The sequence below is a fragment of the Thalassophryne amazonica genome, chromosome 23 (genome assembly GCF_902500255.1).
Source record: "Thalassophryne amazonica chromosome 23, fThaAma1.1, whole genome shotgun sequence".
NCBI lineage: Eukaryota > Metazoa > Chordata > Actinopteri > Batrachoidiformes > Batrachoididae > Thalassophryne > Thalassophryne amazonica.
In genome coordinates, this window is record NC_047125.1 from 21,485,071 (window position 1) to 21,509,694 (window position 24,624).

The 24,624-nt window shown below is 43.5% G+C and overlaps 1 protein-coding gene and 1 long non-coding RNA gene across 3 annotated transcripts in view; one reads left to right on the top strand and one right to left on the bottom strand.

Annotated features, from left to right (window-relative positions):
• Window positions 1-24,624, top strand: part of rcor2 (REST corepressor 2) — a 39,086-nt gene that overhangs the window by 11,416 nt on the left and 3,046 nt on the right. For both annotated transcript variants that reach the window (XM_034164798.1, XM_034164799.1), the window contains 7 exons: window positions 19,084-19,140; window positions 22,857-22,937; window positions 23,019-23,071; window positions 23,285-23,446; window positions 23,534-23,658; window positions 23,782-23,850; window positions 23,965-24,214. In XM_034164798.1, the coding sequence (XP_034020689.1) occupies window positions 19,084-19,140; window positions 22,857-22,937; window positions 23,019-23,071; window positions 23,285-23,446; window positions 23,534-23,658; window positions 23,782-23,850; window positions 23,965-24,214 (797 nt within the window). The remainder of the gene's footprint in view (window positions 1-19,083; window positions 19,141-22,856; window positions 22,938-23,018; window positions 23,072-23,284; window positions 23,447-23,533; window positions 23,659-23,781; window positions 23,851-23,964; window positions 24,215-24,624) is intronic.
• On the bottom strand, window positions 14,225-24,543 carry LOC117505217. Its single transcript, XR_004559048.1, has 3 exons — window positions 24,532-24,543; window positions 15,503-15,510; window positions 14,225-14,360 (listed from the first exon to the last, which is right to left on the bottom strand). It is a non-coding gene; the product is annotated as an uncharacterized LOC117505217 (long non-coding RNA).

Consider the following 24,624-nt stretch of genomic DNA (forward strand, 5'->3'; position numbering starts at 1 on the left):
CACGGGGAGAACAGTGAACCTGGGACCTTCTCGCTGTGAGGAAACCGTGCTAACCCCTAAACCACAATGTTTCTTGATTGTTTCACCAAATTAACATAGAATTAATTCAGTAAGCGGCCACTAGTTGGTAGATTTGCACGTCTGCTGGCAAACGTGCTAGTCCAGATAAAAAAGGAGGGACTGCACACCTCCAGCATTTAAATGGATTGTTAAAAAGGGAAAAAACACATATCTAGTTGGATTCAAGCAGGATCTTATTTAAACCATAACCTCTAAATTTATCACAGGTCTTCTGTCTACTCAGAAACATTTTCCCCCACTTCAAAAGTACACATGAATCCAATGAAAACCCAGATGTCCCAGTTTTTTTTCATCAACACTTGAACTCACCATTTGTGGATCTGTGTGTCTTGACGCTACATTCGTACAGATAGGATCCTGATCCGTGCACATGCCGCGAGTCTGCAGAAAGTTATATAATAAAAAGAAGTCACATTTTTTAGAAATTAGAGGGAGCTTTTTGGAAATTTTGAGATCCGTGAAGTCAGAATTGCACAAGTAACTGTCAAGTTGTAATTGGTGAAATTGTTTTACATGTGATCAGATTGTTTTGTTTGTGTTGGAGGCACATTTCCAAAATTCTGCATGTTTTTATGTTGTGTGATACACATTTGCAATCATAGTCTCTAAGTGTGTACATAAGAAACGGTGTGAAAATGTGTTTGATTGGCAGACAGCCTGAGCCGTTGCAGCGAGGAGGACCAGAGGAGCATGTTGGTCTGGTGTCCGAACGATCAGCTTTCCGATGCCATGTGTAAGCAACAACTCTGCTTCTGGCCATTTTCTGCTTCTTGTTGCTGATGTAGTGAACGCCTTCTCTTGTCGTCTTCTTGCAGTGGATGAGTACATCCTCATGGCTAAAGAAAAACACGGATACAACCAGGAGCAGGTGGGCTTCCTACAGCGACTCTGATTTAAAAAAAACAAAAAAAAAAACTTTTTTTTTGTTTTCATGTTTGAGCTTCAACTTACTTTACAAACCATAAGTCTGCAGATTAATCCACATTGTATCCCACTGTGATGAAACTTGGCAATTTGCGCGGCTAACTAGCTTGTTTTCATTTGTGGTGACTCACCGCACTTCTCCTCTGACCTCCTCCAGGCTCTGGGGATGTTGTTGTGGCACAAACACGACGTGGAGCGCTCGCTGGCCGACCTGGCTAACTTCACTCCGTTCCGGACGAGTGGACGGTGGAGGACAAGGTCCTGTTCGAACAGGCCTTCAGCTTCCACGGCAAGAGCTTTCATCGGATCCAGCAGATGGTGAGGCGGAAACAGAAGCATACTTTTGCAAGCTGTTTCAAAGGGAATAACACGGAATTTGCGTTTGACATTGTTGCTTGCGTGCAGCTTCCAGACAAGCCGATCTCCAGCCTGGTGAAATATTACTACGGCTGGAAGAAGACACGGACCAGGACGTCCGTCATGGATCGTCAGGCCAGGAGGCTGGTCAGCAAGCGAGAGAAAGATGACAGGTACAACATCATCTCATGAAAGTTTCATAACCCCGAGGACACTGTGTCAAAGGTAGCGTTAGCACCTGAGAAGGTTGTCTCCTGGGAGCTGGTCCTTTACAGAAGCTTGAACGTGTCTTTCAGTAACGATGACATGGAGGAGGGAGAGCCTGGCAGCGACAGCGACTTTGATGTTGACGCCAAAAAAAGAGGTATTGGCATTTTAACGATCTAAAGTGAGCAGGTTTTCCTCTTCTTCTTGTAATTTTTAGTTTGTCAGTCGTGCGTGCATGTCATTAGCGTCATTCTGACGTTTGTGTGACTGCTGCATCCATGCAGGCGCTGAAACAGAACCCCACCAGCGCCACGTCTGACAAGTCATCCCTGGGCGTTCGGGCCCGGTGAGAAAGGAGAGCATCAGCGCTCAGTACCGCCACCACCCGCTGCGAGCGCGCCGCAGACCACCTAAAGGCATGCACCTGGAGCAGGCAGACATCACGTCGGTGTCGGCCTCCCACGACGCCGGCGTGCTGACTATACGGCAGCGGACCACGCAGTTGGTGTCGCTCAAGAGGACAATTAAGTGCCGGGCACGCGGCCTCACTGAAAGTTCAGAGGTGGAAGTTTTTCAGAAATTGTCAGAGGACTGTTTACACCAGACATTATGTTGCATTAGCATACACGGTCTCATTGACAGCTGTTGTTGCACTTACATGAGGAAGTGTCACCCACTAACTGTACATGCTAAGTGTGAATTTATAGCAGAGCTACGAGTCCTGGTTCACTCCACATCTGATAATTTCCGGAACACTTTGAGCTTTTCGTCACATTGACATTTTGTGAGAACTGTGCACTCGTTAGCGTGTAAGGGGCCTGTGGCTAATGTTTAAAATAACTTTCACGTTGTTCCAAGTGTTGTATATTGTTTTTTTATAACCACAAAATAAACTTCCTGCTCAGTACGGCGTCTGTGCTGGCGTCTCCCTCAGGTGCAGACGGTTAAACAAACGAACAGCAGTCTGAAGCAGAGCCTGAGCGAGAACATCGACATGTTCAGACCTACTGAGGTGAGGCCTGTTTGGACACCTCAGGTTCATTCCCTCCACTCCTCACTTTGCTTTTCTTCTCTGCTTTTTCCCCAGTGAGTTTATGGTTTAGCAAATATTTTTCTCTCTCTCCCTCTCCGATGTTGCCCAGCCGGCTCAGAAGATGAACACTCGTTGGACCACAGAGGAGCAGCTCCTGGCTGTGCAGGGTGACATCATTTTAATAGTCATTGTAGACCAGAAATAAAACTTTACACCCTGTAGTTTAGGCTGTTTTTGTAGGTTGTTTAGACAACAAATTGGTTGTTTCTCCTTTGCAGCGATCCGTCGCTACGGCAAAGACTTTGGAGCCATCGCTGAGGTGATTGGGACAAAGACACCAGCGCAGGTGAACAAATTCATCTTTTCAGATGGTTCTTGTGCTCTTATTTTAAAGTAGGAGACAGAGTCAACGGGCAACGGCGGGAGGATGAGTATAGTTTAGTAATCAAGGCGCTTTAACAGTTCAACACACCATCACGTTTATGGTTAGGATCAAAACCAACCAAAAAAATCATTCAATTCCCCTCTCATACAAGAAAATCTGAAGATCCTGAAATCTGTTAAATCCAATGTCCCTTTGTGACATTAGGTTATTATTTGAAAATCCTACAAAGATAAAACTATTATGTGTCGGACAGATTAATTAAATTTACGAATTTCATCCGGATCAAACCCAAAATTTAAGCAGCTGTCCACTGTCGAGTTGACCATATAACCTCTGCTCCGTGGAGGTTTTAGGTTCACGTACCAGAGCCAAGCTGATAATTTAAACTCTTGAAGTTTCAGAGTAACTTCACCCTCAAGGTTAAGCACCAAAATGACTTAATTCTGCTGCGTTCCTGATCCCAAAGAAAAATCTGTTATGTTCTGACTTCGACATCTGCTCACTTTGTTCTCTCCACAGTGTTTTTCTTTGTAGGTTGATGTTTATTGTCCCTTTTTTGGTTTTTCTTTCACTCACGGACTCTCCTCTGCGTTCAGGTGAGCTCGTTCTTCGTGAGCTACCGGCGTCGCTTCAACCTGGACGAGGTGCTGAGGGAGTGGGCGGCCGAGCAGGTCGCCACCAACCGAGAGCACCGGAAGCTTGCCGAGGAGTTGGGAGCAGCTATGGACGGCAGCGCCGAGGACGACGAGGTGAGACGCCGAGGAGCAAACTTCTTACTCAGTGATTGGAGAACATAATCTTTATTTTCTTTTTCCCACCTGTCAGGTCAAAATGGAGGGCTCCCCCAGATATCACCAGCGGTTGCTCTCCACCCTCCTCCACTCAGATTCCTTCTTCCCTCTCTCAGCCCCCTCCGCTGCTGCGGCCGGCGCCTCCCTCGGCTCCCCCAGTCTCCTCCGCCAACCCCTCCTCTACAGACGCGCCCACTCCAGAACCGGCTCCACACAACATCCACCTCCTCCTCTCATCCCCGGTGGTGACCTCCTCCATCGGGAGCTCCACCCTCAGGGCCTCCCTGGGAGGTGGCAACAGCTCATCTCCTCCCAATGTCTCCTCTGCTGGGCAGCTGCCTCCTTCAGTGGTGGGCTCAAAGTGGAGCAGCCCACCTCCCACTGACCTGCAGGTGGTAACTTTTCAAGTTAACTGGCTGAAAAACAAAGTTTGTTAATTATTGTTATTTTAGTATTTAAAAACGTTTTTGCTGCCGGTAGAACCTCTTACATCCAACATCTCTGATCCAAACCAGTTTACAGAGGATGTAAGTCAAGTACAGTTAGCATTTTTTTTCCTCTCACTTCAACAGGCTGTAAATCAGGGTTTCATTTTTCAGTACGATATCCAGGCGTCCATCGACCTGAGTAATATGCGTGTCAAACTGGGGTGGTTGTCTTCCGGGATTCTTCCATATTCCTCGCGAAACCCCCAAGAACAAACCGAAAGACCTGTCCCAGGCACAGTCCACATCTGGGACGAGGACACGTCCTGTTATCAGAGTGAGACTGCAGCCTTTAGAAGGGAGCGTTTTTAATGTTTGAACACGCCTACCTCCGACACACAGAGACACACACTACAGAACAACAAACAAGAGCTGCCCCCCAAACCAGAATGAAAACTGACCAGAGGACCTCCACCCACTCCGTCCCGTTATCTCTGTGGCAGCTGCTAACAGCTTACTGTATCAAATCCAGTTTGACAAAAGTTTCACCTGCCAGGTGGACTGTGAATGAAGCAGGCTTCAGATGATCCTTGAAGCCTCAAAAAGCTTCACATCTTCAGATGACTAAAGGACGCATCGTGGAGTGTGCTGATGTGCTATAGCATTGCCAGCAGCGTGCAACGTTAGTTAGCATTTAAGTAGTTTAGGGTGGTGGAATCAAGCAGCTGAACTCTGTCGGAGTGCTAAGAATGTTCGTTTGAGAACACCTTGATGAAATGTCGTCTGTTTAAAACCTCTCAGATCCTGCTGACCTGAGAGGGGAACAAAAATAAAGCCTGTTATTGCTTCAAAAAGCTCACCGCCGTGCTGCCTCGCCATCATGTCATCAGTTTTAACACGTTAAGCAGACTGCTAGTTGGTTCTGCCAGTTTTTCCAGGTCTCAATTACAAATGTGAAGGAGTCACACTGAGGCAGCTTTGTTTAGTTTTGAATTTGAAGCCTTCAGTTGAAGGTGATACGCTACATTTTGTTTCAGTTTTTGGCTTTGATGCTTCCTCATGTGCTCAAATCATACAAACAGTAGAGGACTGAACAAATTGTACAGTTTACTTTTTAAAAAATGTCAACTCCATATTCTTCGTCTCTGCAGCAAGATCCCAAACCTGGAAAGAATTAATGGAAACTGTTTGGTGCCGCTTTCAGTCTGATGTTACATCAGTTTGACTTTAATGCTTGTTGCCTTTGCTTAACTTGTTTGTGTACAGTATGTGAGGTGTTTTACATTCTGGAATTTTTTTTTTTTTCGAATATGAGAAATGATTAAATTGTACAGTGTACACAGAGCAGTTTATTCTCATGCAATGAATTCTACTTTTTTTCCACAAACCACAAGGTGGTGCTAAAACACCAAAGGTTTCAAAATTTACTCTGTCCATTCACCATTCAGATTTCAGCGTGATGACCCTATTCATCATACATACTGTGTTATACCCAAGAACCACTGGCATTAATCTGCTCAAATTCCTTTAAGCAAAGCATCGGATTTGCTTGTGTTTCTCAGCTGCACGTGACACTTTTGTGCAAATCAACTCACTTTTTCCACAATAATCGGGAGAGGCAAACTATCATTAACATTTTTATTACTATCCTTGTAATTTTCATTTTCTTTGCACAAAAAACAAAATATTTTTTTTCCAGGAGTTGCTTACTCCTCTCGACCCCAAACCCACCACTACAATTACAGTTTGCTCAACACATTTAAAATCAATGTAAATTACAGCAATGTAAAACAAAAATGTAAAATAAATCAACCCTGAAAGAGAATATAACAGCAACAGCCAGAATAATAATTAGAATCAATACCCAGCACCGTAATACAATGATTGACTTTTAAAGAAAATAATCTGGCATGTTAAAATAGGGACAAAGTGTCATTATTACACAAAGAAAAAGTGTTAAGTTTGGTACAACCAGGTGATGGGACTGGTACGCGTGCGCCCCCCCCCCCCTTTCCGTCGCAGTGTTCGATCCCTGGATTTGTCTCTTCTACAACCAGCTGCTACTTACTGCACAAAACCAGGCACTCGTCCAGGTTTGTGGTTTGGGTTCCAATCATACGATTTGAGGATAATGTAGGTGAGACAAAAAAAAGAAAAAAAAAGGTCTGCACTTCAAGTCATTTTGCACCAGTAAGGCAATCACAAAAAAGAAAAGAAAATAAAAAAAAAAAAATGCTAAAATGAAGGAGCAGTAGTCGTCACCACCACCGACACCAGTACAAACATCTCGGGGCCACCATTTATTCTAGTACACCAAGTGTGGATGTCCACTTGTGCGCCAGATGTGCACGACACTGAAAGGCAGCAATGATCCGACATGACCCTTTACCCCCCCACCCCTCCCCTCCAAACCCCCAATCCAAATCTGTACAAACTGAAAATTTTAAACACAAAAATATATTATCAAATCAAAAGTAAGAGAAAATAATTCACCATCATCTTCCAGTGACTATTCTCTCTCTCTCTCTCTCTCTTTGGGAACGCGTGTCGCAGAGCGGGATGGAAACTGGGAAGTTGACATCCTGATATAAAGGCAAGATGCCAAACAAAACAAATGCAAATAATAATCATAAAATAAAAAACCCAAACAAAAAGGACAGAGCATTTGTGTGCTGATCACAAAAGCCAATTTTCACCTCGTCCTTGAAGGCAACATTAGTCCATCCTGCTCCAACAAGCCCTCATTTCCAGTGCACAACTTTTATTTAAATTTTTTTTAAAGCAACCAGCAACAAAACAAAATAAACAATGAGCCAATAAAGTTGTTGGCGACAGTGTGAGGGAAAAAGGAGTGATGATGTGTTTGAGTTCAGTTGATAATGGGGGGGGTGTTTTGAGGGCAGGGAAGAGTTCATCCATTGTTCTGGCTCAGTTGGAGTCCATCAGTTTTTGGAGGCATCTCGGCACATAAGGCTCCGTATTCCATCTGCGACCAGTCAACACACTTAGAGATTCAGAGAACAGAGAAGAAAGGTTTCTGTTTTTCTTTTTCCCCCAGTATGACTGTTCTTTAGATTTTTGCCCCGCCACACAACACAGTGCAGAGAAAGTGAGTAAAATAGCAAGAAGTGACAGGAGTGGTCAAATTGTGAATATTAAGAAGAAAAAAAAAAAAAAAACCCTAAGAGGAGGTTAGACATGCAGAGTGGAACGTCGAAGTACAACCCGCGCAGGGAGAGAACACGCTTCAAGTTCTTCACAACTTCGCAGGAACTGAAGGAACAAAAACTTCTAGAAAATAAACTGTCAAAAAACATCGTAAAGGTGATCCCACCCACTAGCTTACCTCCTGCTCCCCGTATAGCGGCGTTTTTCTCCTTACGAGCCAAGCTAACTGCAACCCCACCCCCACCGAGCCCTTGCCCACTAATCGCTCCTCTGCACTCACAGTTTGAGCTCGTTGGCAACTTTGAGGCAATGTTCTTGAAGGCGATGGACGTGCCTGAGATCCGCTTGAAGCGCACACACCGTTGAGGGAGAGTCCGGGCAGCTTGCACACCTCCATCTCCCACTGGACGAAGTCGTCTCGTGCCGGGTGCCCGACACGCACAGCAGCATGTAGCGCTCACGCAGCTCGTACTCACAGCTGTTGGAGTCGAGCACCTTGCGGATCTCGCGCATCATCTCCATGGGCTCCATGGATGATGGTGGTCTTCATGGACCAAGTGAAGCGCAGGGAGCGCGGCTTAACAGAGTCCTTCTGGCTGGCGATGGCCGGAGGTGTGCCGTGCCACCTGAAACATGAGTTGTAAAGGTTACTTACTTTTTCATTTTGTTTGACCAACAGTGGCATCAACAAACTGAGGCCCAGAAGGATCAGCTGAACTACTTCCTGTGTCACTCGTTAAGTGAGAGAGAAATAAGAGAGCCGTCTTAAAGAGCAAAAATTTCACCTACAATTTGCCAGAAGGCATATTGAGCCGAGACCTGATCGGGTTTTGTTGTATGAAAACTGACTATAGTTTGCAATAAGTATTTCAACCAATCAGAGATGCTTCAAACACCATCAAGAGCTGTCATGGGTTCCTTGATGGCTTCCCTCACTTCTCTCCTCCTTGCACAGTCACAAAAATTTTAAGAACCCACACATTCATTGATTTGTCAAAACAAACTGTAAAAGTTTGTGTGTGTGTGTGTACACGTAAATGCACATAATTAAAGGGCACGATTTTAGAACATTTTTAAAATTGAAATAAACCAGGGCCCGTATTCACAAAGAATCTCAGGGGCCTCACAACGTAACCTAAGATCCTAACCTTTAGGCTAAGAGTGATCCAGGAAGTAGAAGTGGGACAGAAACTTATCTTTATGAGCAGGCGAGGTTGACCCCGACGCTAGGTATGACAATCTTCTGAGAGGTGTGATTGGTTGTCACGACACAGTAAAGAGAGAGAGAAAAAATACCAATGTGCTCCGCACTCCTCGTCATGAATGGACAGTAAAATCAACCAATCATATAACCTGAACTGTATTACGAAGTGTGTAATTGTGAAAAATAACTGAATGTCATGATGATAATAAATGGATCCACAGCTTCAAAATGTTTGAACATACCTCATTCACATGCAGATTATTATATTGTTTAGCTTTGTGTTGCTGGTAATTGTGCACAAACGAGTATGAGAAGTGCTGGTACGTGCTGCAATCCAAAGCGAGAGCAGAGATTGCAGCACACAAGACAAGTTCTTCTCAAACAGGTGAGTTCAGGTTCTGGCAGGCTGACATCACTTACTGTGTTTATTAATAGTTGTTATACAACTTACATGCAAATTACACTTTTCCTGTAGCCACGTATTGCAATGTTGTGATGACATTCATCTCAGGTGTTATTACGCTACTACGCTGGGTGGGAAAAGTAAACTTACTCCTGATAAGGTCAAACACAAACATATGTTTGAATATGAGTATTCTGAGAAATATTCAACATATAATATGAATATTGAATATTCTGAGAAATATCTTAGAATTCAAGGAATCCTAAGATATTTCTTAGGATGACATCACCAATAACTACTTTTAGCCTTAGGATGCTTTGTGAATACAGGCCCAGAAAAGCTCCAAACCTTTTTTGCAGTTCCAAAATCCCTTATGACAGTTTAAAATGTTACCATTTGCTGGCATTAAATTTAGCCAACTCTAGATGGCGGTGTTTGCCACTTTTACAATCAAGGCCATAAGTCAAATAAAAGGCTTCATGACACGTGATACAAATATGGTTGTCATCTTTCTTGAAGAGATCAACTAAGGAACACCCTACCAGTGTTCCCAGATCCTGGTGAGGAGTTATTCTCATCATTATTGGAGAAGAGGAGAGGACGCCACCTGACGTCTTGTCCGACTTGTCACGGTGCTGCTCAGCATGGACCTGAATGGAGGGAATGGGGAGTGGATGAGAGGCAGAAGAGGACAAGGAGAAAGAGGCAGAGGTGGATAAGTGGGGAGGAGGACAAGAGACAAAGGCAAGCAAAGAGGGGGGGAAGTGTCAGAATTCAGATTACTTTACAAAGTGGAGATAAAGGAAATGAAGGTGGAATGAGAGGAAGAACAGATGAGGAGGTTGTGAAAATAAAAGAAAGAGCAGATTTTTAAGTACCCCGTTGTGCTTGTGATAGCGTGTCCACATTGTGTACAAACACACACAATCGGGTACTGAAGATTGCGGTTTGCGTTCACCCCACCATGCAAATCAGCCTCCAGTCCACACCCACTCCAGCATCCCGCTCCACGATTGGTTAAGACTTAATCAAACAAACACCATCACCAACCAATTACATCCCAGCTGTGAACCACCCTCAGCCAATCACAACAAGCACAGCTCAGACGTCATCTACTGATTGGCTGCACTCTAATGATTGACAGGCGACTATGAACTATTATTTCTTCCAAAGTTGTGTCTCACCTGCTCCCCTCATCCCGACCCTCTCCCTCATACGGACTCCTCGAAAAAAATCACACAAGTTTAGTCTTTTTGAGGGCAGAAGGAAATGTTTTTCTCTTCAATCATAACGCTGCTCTCTCTGTGCCGCTTGACTGTTCTGCTGGTTTGCTTACAGCACAGTGTTTTCACAGCGCCCCCTACCACAGGTGCTGGTACTGAACCAAAAACTTTCAACAGGGAATATTTGGATTCAATTGCAACAAATCATTTCAAACTTAATGTAAAGTAAAAAACAACAAAAAAAAAAAAACACCTGAGTGAAAGTTTGAGAAATTAGCAGATTTCCAGCTTTGGGGTGTACGATACTGGGCATCGGAAAGTCAACATGGCGGGTTTGATTACCCAAGTCTGGGAGCATTTGGTCACTGTATCCACCAAAATATGGAATGGTCTTGTGTCCCGGATGGTAACCACCCAGGCAAACACTAGTACAACCTCACTTCTCGAAAGTAAACTATCCATAGTCACCATCTCTATCTGCCGCAGCTAGGTGAAACGTGCACGCCACCTTGGCCCTTCACCAACACAGAGGCACCTGCATGCAGGATCACGCCCAGAGAAATGCCTCACATGGCAAAAATGTTACAGCTCAAGCTTCATCATGACGCAAGTGATACTCATCATCTGCTGAAGTAACCCCTCATTGACAAAGTCATTCCAGGGGTACCCAAGGATCCTTCAAAGAAATCAAGTAGCAAAGACATCTAGTCATCCACTTTAGGTCACTGTTTAGCAGTGTGATAGGAAGCACCAAGACCCTAAGGGGAGGGGTCATCAAACATGCTCCTGCCATCTTGGGTCCCTAGTTATTGTCCAACTCTCACAGCCATACAGTAAGATGGGAACAACTAGGACCTTAAAGACTTCTATCTTCATTCTACCTCAAAGGTTTGGGTATTGCCAAACACCCATCCAGTGATCTCGTGACTCCAAGCTCTTCACAGGTGTCTTCTCAATGTTGAAGGTTGAAGACTCAGACATGCATGTTACTGCCAAGATAACTGAATCCCTGCAAGTTTGACACTTTCACTGAATGCCAATATACTTCTGAGGGCCAAGTCCAAGAAGAAACTGACAGGTTAATCTGGATCCATGACATCTGCAAACCCTGACTCCTCACTCATCTTCTCAAGTGCAGTTATCATGGCATCCACTGACTGTGCCAAAATAAGAGCACTGGCCACAAAGTCAACGCTCAGTAAAAACTTTCCTCACAAAGGCACCTAAGATGCTGTTCTACTTCGACCATGCAACCACTGAACTGAGAAGGACCCAGAACACATCCCTCATGTACACAGAGATTCACTGGGAATACATCACAGACTTTGCCTCCACCCTGCACAGCATTTACAGTACCTACGTATCGGTTTCAATGATGTCCAGGATTCAGGATTCCAGGATCTCACCACTGTGTTGTCAGTTCGCATCACAGTTTAAAGTTAGGTTAAGTATTACAATGCAGTTTGTTTGAAGATGGCAGACAAACGTGCCACACCAAAATAATGTCCAGTATAAATAGCAATATACTCCAAAGCCACAAATCCAATACATTCCAGAAATCCTCCACCGCCTGTAAAATTTAATACATGGCAACAAACATTCAGAGCAAAGTAAAGGTTTGGAAGATAGTGGTTGCCATGGAGAGGGCAAATCTTGTGGCTCAGGAACTCAGGAGGATTAATGACCCCACCGCTGCGTTAAAACCTTTATTAGTAACACCGGACCAACACACAGCCCATTTAACACTTTGCTTCAATGTACACGTAACAGTGGAAAGTATTCACCCACTTGCAGGAGTTGGTTTAAATAAACCAACTGACCTTCATTCAGATTTGGTTTGTTGCAACTTTGTGTTAATGTGATTCGGTTTCCCAATAAATCCAAATCATAAAAACTTCCAAAGAAGGTTGGATACTTTCCAAAGCCATCATATCGTCTCTCATCCCAACACACAAGTATGAAAATACACAAAAATAATATGATCAGAAAATGAAAACATACAAATAAACCAAACAAAACGATGTGGAAAAATGAACATAAAACAAATTTAACAGTGCAACAGCTACAAATTCATTCTATGATGGAAAAAAGTTGCATCTTCCCCTATTTGAAAAATCAGCCAATGTGCTAAATAAAATAATTCCTGCAACAGAAACATGGTTAAAACAGTGCACGGTAAATGACAGGTGAGAGGAGCTGCACCTTAAATGACCAGTGAAATGTAGGTGAAAAACACCCCAAACTTAACCATTTGTGCCAGTCTGCATTCCCAGTATGAATTATCTACACACAGACGGATGCAAAGTGGCCCCAAAATGCAGCACCTGAAGAAGAGCAACTGATAAGACAGAGTTCAAATGAATTGCTGGACTCTGGTAACAGGAATTTGTCATTAATAAATGTGCAGAATTACTATTTAATGAAAAAAAAAAAAAAAATGTGTTTATATTCAAATAGATTGTCACCCCTCACCCCAAATACAGTGACGACTTTCAATAACACCAAAAAGCATTTTTACTTTTTACAGAGAAGTTACTGGATGTTTATCACACTGTAATTAAAAAATTAAAATTCTCACCACTTGGAGCAATAGTACTGTTTAAACAGAAATATTGCTGTACCCAGTGGTCGAGAAGCACACTCGTGCAGCAAACCCTCTCTTTCTGTGTATAAAAGTGCTAACATATGTTTAGCATCAACATAGTGTCAATATCCACATAAATATTTCTGTTTATATAGTGCAACAAACTTCCATTCTTGAGTTTTGTTCCTGCATATATGTCACACTTAGCTGTCTCAGATGTTCAAACAAAAGACAACCTCAACTCATAATGCTAATTCCTCAAAGGGGAAGTATTTTCCTCTCAACCTTGTCCCTGGCCTGTTTGGCTTTCCCTGCCATTGCATTCCTTTCCTGAAGGTGGCAGGTCTGCAAGCAAGAAGAGAATGAGCGGTTGCTTGACAATAAATAAATAAAATAAAAATTTCTGTAATGATGGCAGTCCATGTCACAATTTGTTTTACTGTCTGTTCTGTGTGGCCACTGTGGTGTTGCACTTATGCTGTCAGCGTGGGACATTGAAGGAAGAATATTGTTAAGAAAAAAACAATTACAAAAAAAGTTTGTTATTCCCTACGAGTGCTAATTATTTTGCAAGGAAATTATTTAAATTTTAAAATCATGCCTATGTAAATACTTAATCCAAATATAAGTCAGTGTTTGCATGCAAGGCCACACTTAGTAGTTTCAATGCACTAGTGTTTACAGTTTCATTTACTGCAAATTAAAAACATCACCACAGTGTACAGATGACCACCAAACTCCCTGAGGTGAAGCAGTAAAGTGAAATTTTTATTTAAACGGTTCCATTAGTGTTTACTTTTGTTCCATTTAATGGTGGTTTTCAATTCACCTTTGTTGCATATTCAAGGAGGGCGTACCCATACATGCGTTGTGAACCCGCTTATATAAGGCACGTATAATGACATTCAAATACTAGAAAAATCTCAACATTTGACTTTCGACCAGGTTTTTGGTGGTCTATAGTGGAATTATTTTCTGCCTCCTTACAAAAGCAATCCACACCTCATTTTCGGGTTGAAACAATTAGTCGAGTAACTCGAATAAGTGATGACAGGGAAATTCTGTGCCTCAAAGCTCTGTTGAATTTTGTAGTACATATGCCAGGCTTGTGTGTGCCGCTGCAATTTTCACAGAAAAACAAAATGGAAGACTAGAGTATGTGCATAAGCTGTGTAACCGCTAAATCGAGCACGCAAAGCTACAATTTTCCAATGTGACACACAGGGTAAAATAAAGCTTTTTAAGAGAAAGGTCCACGCTGATCATCTGAATAGACTTACTGAGCATTTAAAGCAAAGCAGTGTGTTTGTGTATTTTTTTTTTTTTTTAACGGTTTGGTTTACTGGCTGCTCTCTGCTCTACATGTACTTTAAGTCAAGTTTATTCAAAACCTCCTTCATTTGAATTTGATCAGTTTTCATCTATAGGGTGACAGCAGATTAATCAATATGGCTTTTGTGAAAAAGCTGCACCCCAGAGCCCAGTTTTTCACAAGCTGTGCTCACGTTCATGTGCAGCCTGACTGATGAGGATTACACTGACCGCTTGCACTTACGGTCCGGGAAAGATCCAAAACTTGTAAAGACGTGAAAAAAAAAATTTACCCAGGAAAACAGAAACAGATAAACTAAATTTGACAATTTGTGCGAGACTGCAGTGACATTGTGCCAATGCTTAGGGAGAGCACTGGACTATTGTTGTTGTTGTTTAAAAATGCAAAAGTACTTTGTATCTGATTACTCGATTAGAATAGCTCGAATACTCTTTCAAAATATTGTATACCTGCAGCGCTACCTCGCTTTAAAGCTAACATACCCACAGGTGCAAAAATAAGCATGATTCTGCTGGCTAACATTGGCGCCTGGTGTGCAAATGACAAGCTTGTTGGCTGAATACGACGACTGACACTTGCGTTACACTGGGTAGCTGATGCAGTCCTTTATGTTCTCTTTAGTAGGGATTCAGTTTTATTTGACCACTCTCCCACTTGGTGGTACCCTAACAGTACCCCCACCACCACCACCCTGATGGTACGATCATGACTGCACTTCCTGAAATGTCAATGTTTTAGACTTTTATGTTAAATTGTTGATGGTGGAATTGGTGAATTTGGAGACGGGCCACCACTGCACACACACACACACACACACACACACACACACACACACACACACACACACACACACACACACACACACACACACACACACACAATAACAACTTGAGTTACATTCTCTTATTCAGCCTCCAATCAAGCAGATCAAATGGAAAACAAATGCATGTCAAGTTAACTCTCCTTTGTCATCTCCTCATTTTATCCACCCACTTCCTTCTCCACTCCTCCTTCCTTTTATCCTTTGCCAATGTGCATCTTTCCTTCCTCTGATTACTATCACCAACCAACTGCCTGCTGCCTTCTCTTCATCTTTGAAGCAGAAGGAGATGGTGTTACAACAAACAGCAGCTCTACTGGGGGTTCAAATTTTCTGGTAAAGGGACTACAAAAATTTTTGCCTGCCAACTTGAAGTCAGAAACAGGCATGTTCTGGCAGCCGTGACTTTGCTCGTTGTTTCTGCTGCGATCACTCGACAACCTTCCTATAACATCTTTCATTTTCCACAATCGTTGTTTCCTCTTCTCCTCCTTCCTTCCTTTGCTCTTGTAGCATTTTCTACTTCTCCACACTGCTTCACTCCACCTTCTTCTTACCATCTACAATGGTTTCTATCATCCCTTTCCTCCCTTCCTGCCCTCTGTCCTTGAGGAAGATAGATCCCCTTTCTCCGTCTGGTCTGCCTTGCTTTGTCGTCTTTCTCTCTTCTCCTTTTGAGCCTTCTGTCCATCTCGTCTGTCTCCTTGGCTTTATCACAGCACTAATTACTCCCTGTCTGTATTTACTGTTGCTCTCTCTCTCATCTGTCCTTTACTTTATGATGAGTTATGACAAAATTAGATCGGTCATATTTTTCAAGATATGTGCTTGCTGTTGTTGTGGTGCTGTGAAATATCGCAACTTTCAAAGCAAATTCAGTACCAGACCTTAAAAAAGTGAAAAACGATGGTATGGCTGGCCAGGTTGCATTAGCTTTATATTTGCCTCACTGCTCTGGTGCCTCATGTCTGCTTTTAACCACAGTTTCTCTCTGAACCATGAAAACATTTTCTGCTGATGAACTCTGTGTCCCGTGGTGGGCCTTAATGTAATTATGGCTATTAGTTCAGTGTGCAGTAACTATACTTGGTTGTTCTACCTCCTCTATACTCTGAAACTTGCCATTACTCTGGAGAGCTGGAAAACAGATTTTTTTTTTTTTGTCCCCCCTTCTTCCTCTACACATCTAGCTACACTACAAGCACGTCTTGATCACTTTATTGCAACTCCATTGTGGTTGTGGTGCACAGAGGCACAGTTAGAAAATGGATGGATGGATTACTGTATGGATGGATTACTGTACAATTAAGGGAGTAAAAATGTCTTCTTAAAACTGACATTATTCGGAGAATGCGAGGTTTGAGGATAATTGGCTCATAAACCGATTTTGATTACCAAGGCCACTGTTACTGGAGTTGCGCACAGCACTGCGGTCGACCCAGAGCGCAAAACGGTGAGGAGCCAGGCTGTGCCTACACAGGTACTGACCACACTGGGCGCCCTGGCATTCCAGCGTGCGCTGCCTGATCAGTCAGGAGTGTGCCAGTCAACCTTGCGCCGAGCCGCAATCATCAAAATGTTATCAGGTACATTCTAACATTACAGCGCATTTTGCAGCAAGAGCCGGTTTCCGGAATGTAATCGGAGCTATTAACAGCATGAAGGCACCATCACATGATGAGTTTGTTTCTGTTAAAAGGAAACATTTTCCTTCCATCAATGTTCAAATCATATGTGGTGCGCAAAAGGCATCAGGCACAGGAGCGCATTCAGCGGCAGACTGCTGTCCCAGTCCTGCCACACGGACAGATTCAGGAAGTCTTTTGTCCCTCAGGCCATCAGACTGTTCAACTCTTCCCATCTCAGTAAGAAATAATCCTGTGACACATCTGTTTGACCTTTTATTGCTTTCTTTTGCACTATCAACACTGTTTACACTGCTTACTTCTTTGCACAACCTACACTGTTCACATTGTGTACTGTTTACATCTGTGCTACCTCCTCACTACTGCACTACTACATTTACTCCTCCGTCATATTCTCTGAGACTGGATGCTGTACTTGCACACATTTTATTTTTATTTTTAGTTAGTAGCTTTTATTGATTAGTCTATTTTTCTTTTATTTACTTAACCCTGTTTTGTGTGTCTGGTGCAATGTGTGTGTCTTGTCTAATGTGTAAGCTGCTGGATGCTTGAATTTCCCTCTGGGATCAATAAAGTACCGTATTTTCCGGACTATAAGTCGCACTTTTTTACATGTTTTGGCCGGGGGTGCGACCTATACTCCGGTGCGACTTATAAATGAAAAATATACCGGTAGGATCTCAATTAATTTACTGTAACAAAACAATTTTACGTGACAGAGTCGATCTATGTTTTAAAATGGCCACCAGAAAAGGAAATGCAATGCATCATGGACACTGTAGTATGGCGGCCGTCCTATAAGTCACGCTGGTCGCGATAACCAATCAGAGAACAGAACGTTGGACGCGTATTCCTCACCTCACCCACAGCGTGTGAAGCTGACGAATACGGTGCTTGCTGTTATTCCGGCATGGCGAACAAAACAGCTTCAACCCTTGGATATCAGTGTGAGCAGAGTGTTTAAGTTGATGCTGAGAGCGCGTGGGAGCACTGGGCGAGCGACGGCAGAGGATTAGTGTGTGCACTTGGAAGGAGCTGGCGTCGAAGATGTGAATAGCGTTTGAAGCAGACGAAAATGGTGTTTATTCCGGGACGGCTAACAAAACAGCTTTCAACCCGTGGATATCAGTGTGAGCAGAGTTGACGCTGAGAGCTGCATGGGAGCACTGAGCGACGGCGGAGGATTAGCGTCTGCACTTGGAAGAGCTGGATCGACACCGCTGGGTGGTCATGAGCTGCGCAGGTAGGTGCTGCATGGTTGGCTCAGCAATGTGGTCCGCAAAATACAAACATATCTGTAGGTAAAATGCAGCTCACGAGAGGGCACTCAAGGCTTGTGGACTGTTCCTGCGACTTCTGACTACCATAGAAAAATAAAAATTTCAACATTACTGATAACTTCACAAGACAACGGAGAAGGCCCGAAAAAATGCGACCAAAAGAAAATCATACTCTGCAGATTGTAAGTTACGACTGGTGAATATGCATCTGAAAACGGTAGCCGTCACAATATTATCATCTGAACTTTTCATGTTAAGTTAACATACCTGTATAGTCCATGGGACTTATAGTCCAGTGCAACTTATTTATGGTTTATTTTTCTTTATAATGATAAAGTGGCTGGTGCGACTTATACTCCGGTGCGACTTATTTATGGTTATTTTTCTTTATAATGGATAAGTGGCTGGTGCGACTTATACTCCGGTGCGACTTATAGTCCCGGAAAATACGGTATCTATCTATTCTATCAGAGAGGCTGGGGGCTGCCACGGTGCACGATGGGGGGGGCTGCTTGTGTGTTTTAAATAGTTTATTTGTGTAATTGCTCCGAACGAAAACCAAAGCAGGCACATTTGGGGATGGGAGCATTCAGATATGTTTTATTATTATTAATGTCTTTTTTGAATTTTTGCTTGATGGTGAGCTGCAGAGCTTCTTAACAGGCTTCCTGTGCTCCATATTTGTCAGTCAACATGTGTGTAAACTGTGAATGGTCAGCAGAGGTGTGCCTCACCTTTTTAACGTCAGTGTGTGCGCGCTGTTCTGCTCCGTAGCTCCCACAAACATTTTTCCAGTTTCATGATTAATCCGTTTAACAGTGTACCGAATAAACTGTCCCTGTGTGTCATCACGGAATTTCTAGTCATCTATAGTATAATTTATTTTGTGTTCATGTTGTCTGATGTGACATCGTGGGGAATCCCTGCTCCAAGGGGTTATTTACATGAAATTTCATATTTAAATGGGGCGTGGCCAGGGAGGAGTTTGGTTCCACGTTCAGTGGGATGTACAAATGGAACGTGCGTGAATTCAAACCTACTCACACTTTCATACATCTGAATATATTTGTGCTTACGCCAGATTCAGGGTTTTGGCGTACACCAACTTTTAGTAGAAAGTCCACGTTAGTCTTTGTACATGAGGCCCCAGACCCTTTTTACTAATCTGTCCATTCTTCTGAGATGTAATGATTCACATTTATCTTCTGTCTCATTTCAGAGAGTATGATCAGGGTTGGAGCAGACTACCAGGCTCAGATCCCTGAATGCAGACCAGGTACGGTGATGCATGAAAGAAAGTGAGGCATGAGACACACACACACACACACACACACACACACACACACACACACCACACACACCACACACACACACACACACACACAGCACACACACACACACACACAGGGAGATTTAGAAATAAGATGAAGTATGGAGAACATCTAAAAGGAGAGGAAACGCAGGATATGGATAAGATCAAATGAGAGTTATTGCCCAAAAGAAATTGAGAGGAAAGAATGAGAGGAATGTAAAGTTAAATTTGTCTTGTAAGTGATGTGAAAAGGAAACATGATTTACAAGCAACAAAGACATAACTTTAGAGGAAAAGGGGCCTTTTCAACCATGTGCTGAAAAGGAATTTATATATTTGTTTTGTTTTGAATGCCTGATGACATCATGGGAGGGAGTCTCACCTGCCCGCCTCTGCTGCAGGTAGTCGTGGGTGTTGTCAGTTCTTAGTCTTGTTCTTGCTCTCCGCATACAGAGACAGTTTTACACCGTCACAGCAACACCGTTGTTCTGGCTGAAAGCAGTGGCACCTGTTTTAATTAGAGGCAGTGATCAATTTTCAGTTTCAATTTATTTTAATTTATATAGCGCCAAATCACAACAGAGTTGCCTCAAAGCGCTTCACACAGGCAAGGTCTAACCTTACCAACCCCTAGAGCAACAGTGGTAAGGAAAAACTCCCTCTGAGGAAGAAACCTTAAGCAGACCAGACTCAAAGGGGTGACCCTCTGCTTGGGCCATGCTACAAAACATAAATTACAGAACAATTCACGGACAAATATACAAGAAATGCTATTGGCGCACAGGACAGGAGGATCGCCAACACGAATACAACTCCCATCTCTGGATGGAGCTGCATCTTAAACAGAGAAAAAACAGAATCAAGCATCAGAAAGACAAAAAATACTGTATAATTTGCCAGCATTAAACAAGAAAAACAGAGAAATACTAAAGTGATCACCGGCCGCTAGCCCTAAACTCCACTAAAAGACCCAGAATTTAGGTAAAGTTGAGGCCGCAGCCCGCTCCAATTTCTAATAAATGAATTAAAAGAGTAAAAAGCATAAAACAAAACTGTACCAGTATGCTAGCCATATGAAAGGGAAAATAAGTGCGTGTTAAGTCTGGACTTGAAAATCTCCACAGAATCTGACTTTTTTATTGATGCAGGAAGATAATTCCACAGAACAGGGGCACGATAAGAGAAAGCTCTGTGACCCGCAGACTTTTTATTCACCTTAGGGACACAAAGTAGTCCTGCACCCTGAGAATGTAAAGCCCGGGCCGGTACGTAAGGTTTAATTAAGTCAGCTAGGTAGGGAGGTGCCAGTCCATGAATAATTTTGTAGGTTAGTAGCAGAACCTTAAAATCTGATCTCACTGGGAGAGGAAGCCAGTGAAGGGATGCCAAAATGGGTATAATGTGGTTGTACTTTCTGCTTCATGTCAAAAGTCTGGCTGCAGCATTTTGAACCAATTGGAGAGCCCTAATGCTAGAAAGCGGTAAACCAGAAAATTGAACATTGCAGTAGTCCAGTCTAGAAGAGATAAAAGCATGGATCAGGGTCTCAGCATCAGCCATAGACAGGATGGGACGAATCTTTGCTATATTTCGCAGGTGGAAGAAAGCAGTCCTAGTAATATTTCTAATGTGGTGGCCAAAGGACAACAAAGGATCAAAAATTACCCCAGGGTTCCTCACTTTGTCAGTGTGATGTCAGACACACGAGCCGAGGCTGAGCGTTAACTGGTCAAATTGATGCCGATGTCTCACTGGACCAAGAACATCATTTCAGTCTTATCAGAGTTTAAAAGTAGGAAGTTTCCAGACATCCAACTTCTCACTGCTGCAAGGCAATCTTCTAAGGATTTTATGTGAACGAGATTACCAGCAGTTATCAGCATGTATAACCATGATCCAAAATGAAAACCCAACAGGCAACGTCAGCATCCTGGTTCAGTGTTTAATCACATGACCAGACTGTCATCCACACTTGGCTGATGAGGTGTGAAGAAAAAATGACAGGGTGAAACTGTGTGTGGTGTTTCATGACTGGTAGATGTGAATTGACTGAACTTCATCTCCTTGTCAGAGAAATATAGAGGTGTCTCGTACCAAAATGTAAAACCAGCCTCTTGTCTGGATTCTGACAGTACACAGGTGGCGAATCCCAGAGAGAGCACCCTGGCTGTCACCGTCTGTAATATTTTTTTCTCTCTAATGAAGAGGGAGCCGGGGGGGGGGGGGGGGGGGGGGGGGCAGCATGTTTGATCAGATCGGGAGAGAGGGACTTGACCTGCGTGTGAGGCTGTGGAATGGACAATTTCAGGTATATGAAAAACACAAAGTTGTGATTCACAGCCTCGCTTAAAAAAAATTTTGTCGTCTAATATTAAAAGATTAATAACTGATCCCGAGGTCTGTCTGGGAAAATATCAGACCTCTGTCTTTTTTGTATGGACTGAGCGCAATAATTAATTATTTGGCTGTTCGGAGCTGTGTTTTCATCTTGTTGGTCTTCATTTTGCATGTCCACTTCGAGCACGTTTGCTGTTCATTCCTCCAATTCAAACTTGTCGGTGTAATAAAATCCGCTCTGAGAATGGTCCTCTTTGTCACTCATAATTTCTTTGTTTGCTTTTTGTTTTATTTTGTGCTGTGAAAATTGTAACCAAAGTTGCAAATCTGATACGCGATCTGGACCGATTGTTATGGTAACGGTCTGATATGGGAAAATATCAATGGAATCAGCTAGTCGGAGACCGCATACTTCATTTTCTGGACTCATTTATTCCAATTAAGAGTCACAGGGTGAGAGGCAGGGAACAGCCGCCAGTCTGCCAATACGTAGACAAAAACACATTCATGCGCCCGCTCACACCTGCTGCCAATTTAGAGTCACCAGTTCATTGAACCTGCATGTCTTTGAAAGTGGGAGGAAGTCAGAGCACCTGGAGGGACAAACACGGGGAGAACAGTGAACCTGGGACCTTCTCGCTGTGAGGAAACCGTGCTAACCCCTAAACCACAATGTTTCTTGATTGTTTCACCAAATTAACATAGAATTAATTCAGTAAGCGGCCACTAGGTGGTAGATTTGCACGTCTGCTGGCAAACGTGCTAGTCCAGATAAAAAAGGAGGGACTGCACACCTCCAGCATTTAAATGGATTGTTAAAAAGGGAAAAACACATATCTATTTGGATTCAAGCAGGATCTTATTTAAACCATAAACTCTAAATTTATCACAGGTCTTCTGTCTACTCAGAAACATTTTCCCCCACTTCAAAAGTACACATGAATCCAATGAAAACCCAGATGTCCCAGTTTTTTTTCATCAACACTTGAACTCACCATTTGTGGATCTGTGTGTCTTGACGCTACATTCGTACAGATAGATCCTGATCCGTGCACATGCAGCGAGTCTGCAGAAAGTTATATAAATAAAAAAGAAGTCACATTTTTTAGAAATTAGAGGGAGCTTTTTGGAAATTTTGAGATCCGTGAAGTCAGAATTGCACAAGTAAACTGTCAAGTTGTAATTGGTGAAATTGTTTTACATGTGATCAGATTGTTTTTGTTTGTGTTGGAGGCACATTTTCCAAAATTCTGCATGTTTTTATGTTGTGTGATACACATTTGCAATCATAGTCTCTAAGTGTGTTACATAAGAAACGGTGTGAAAATGTGTTTGATTGGCAGACAGCCTGAGCCGTTGCAGCGAGGAGGACCAGAGGAGCATGTTGGTCTGGTGTCCGAACGATCAGCTTTCCGATGCCATGTGTAAGCAACAACTCTGCTTCTGGCCATTTCTGCTTCTTGTTGCTGATGTAGTGAACGCCTTCTCTTGTCGTCTTCTTGCAGTGGATGAGTACATCCTCATGGCTAAAGAAAAACACGGATACAACCAGGAGCAGGTGGGCTTCCTACAGCGACTCTGATTTAAAAAAAACAAAAAAAAAAACTTTTTTTTTGTTTTCATGTTTGAGCTTCAACTTACTTTACAAACCATAAGTCTGCAGATTAATCCACATTGTATCCCACTGTGATGAAACTTGGCAATTTGCGCGGCTAACTAGCTTGTTTTCATTTGTGGTGACTCACCGCACTTCTCCTCTGACCTCCTCCAGGCTCTGGGGATGTTGTTGTGGCACAAACACGACGTGGAGCGCTCGCTGGCCGACCTGGCTAACTTCACTCCGTTCCCGGACGAGTGGACGGTGGAGGACAAGGTCCTGTTCGAACAGGCCTTCAGCTTCCACGGCAAGAGCTTTCATCGGATCCAGCAGATGGTGAGGCGGAAACAGAAGCATACTTTTGCAAGCTGTTTCAAAGGGAATAACACGGAATTTGCGTTTGACATTGTTGCTTGCGTGCAGCTTCCAGACAAGCCGATCTCCAGCCTGGTGAAATATTACTACGGCTGGAAGAAGACACGGACCAGGACGTCCGTCATGGATCGTCAGGCCAGGAGGCTGGTCAGCAAGCGAGAGAAAGATGACAGGTACAACATCATCTCATGAAAGTTTCATAACCCCCGAGGACACTGTGTCAAAGGTAGCGTTAGCACCTGAGAAGGTTGTCTCCTGGGAGCTGGTCTTTACAGAAGCTTGAACGTGTCTTTCAGTAACGATGACATGGAGGAGGGAGAGCCTGGCAGCGACAGCGACTTTGATGTTGACGCCAAAAAAGAGGTATTGGCATTTTAACGATCTAAAGTGAGCAGGTTTTCCTCTTCTTCTTGTAATTTTTAGTTTGTCAGTCGTGCGTGCATGTCATTGCGTCATTCTGACGTTTGTGTGACTGCTGCATCCATGCAGGCGCTGAAACAGAACCCCACCAGCGCCACGTCTGACAAAGTCATCCCTGGGCGTTCGGGCCCGGTGAGAAAGGAGAGCATCAGCGCTCAGTACCGCCACCACCCGCTGCGAGCGCGCCGCAGACCACCTAAAGGCATGCACCTGGAGCAGGCAGACATCACGTCGGTGTCGGCCTCCCACGACGCCGGCGTGCTGACTATACGGCAGCTGGACACGCAGTTGGTGTCGCTCAAGAGACAAGTAAGTGCCGGGCACGCGGCCTCACTGAAAGTTCAGAGGTGGAAGTTTTTCAGAAATTGTCAGAGGACTGTTTACACCAGACATTATGTTGCATTAGCATACACGGTCTCATTGACAGCTGTTGTTGCACTTACATGAGGAAGTGTCACCCACTAACTGTACATGCTAAGTGTGAATTTATAGCAGAGCTACGAGTCCTGGTTCACTCCACATCTGATAATTTCCGGAACACTTTGAGCTTTTCGTCACATTGACATTTTGTGAGAACTGTGCACTCGTTAGCGTGTAAGGGGCCTGTGGCTAATGTTTAAAATAACTTTCACGTTGTTCCAAGTGTTTTATATTGTTTTTTTATAACCACAAAATAAACTTCCTGCTCAGTACGGCGTCTGTGCTGGCGTCTCCCTCAG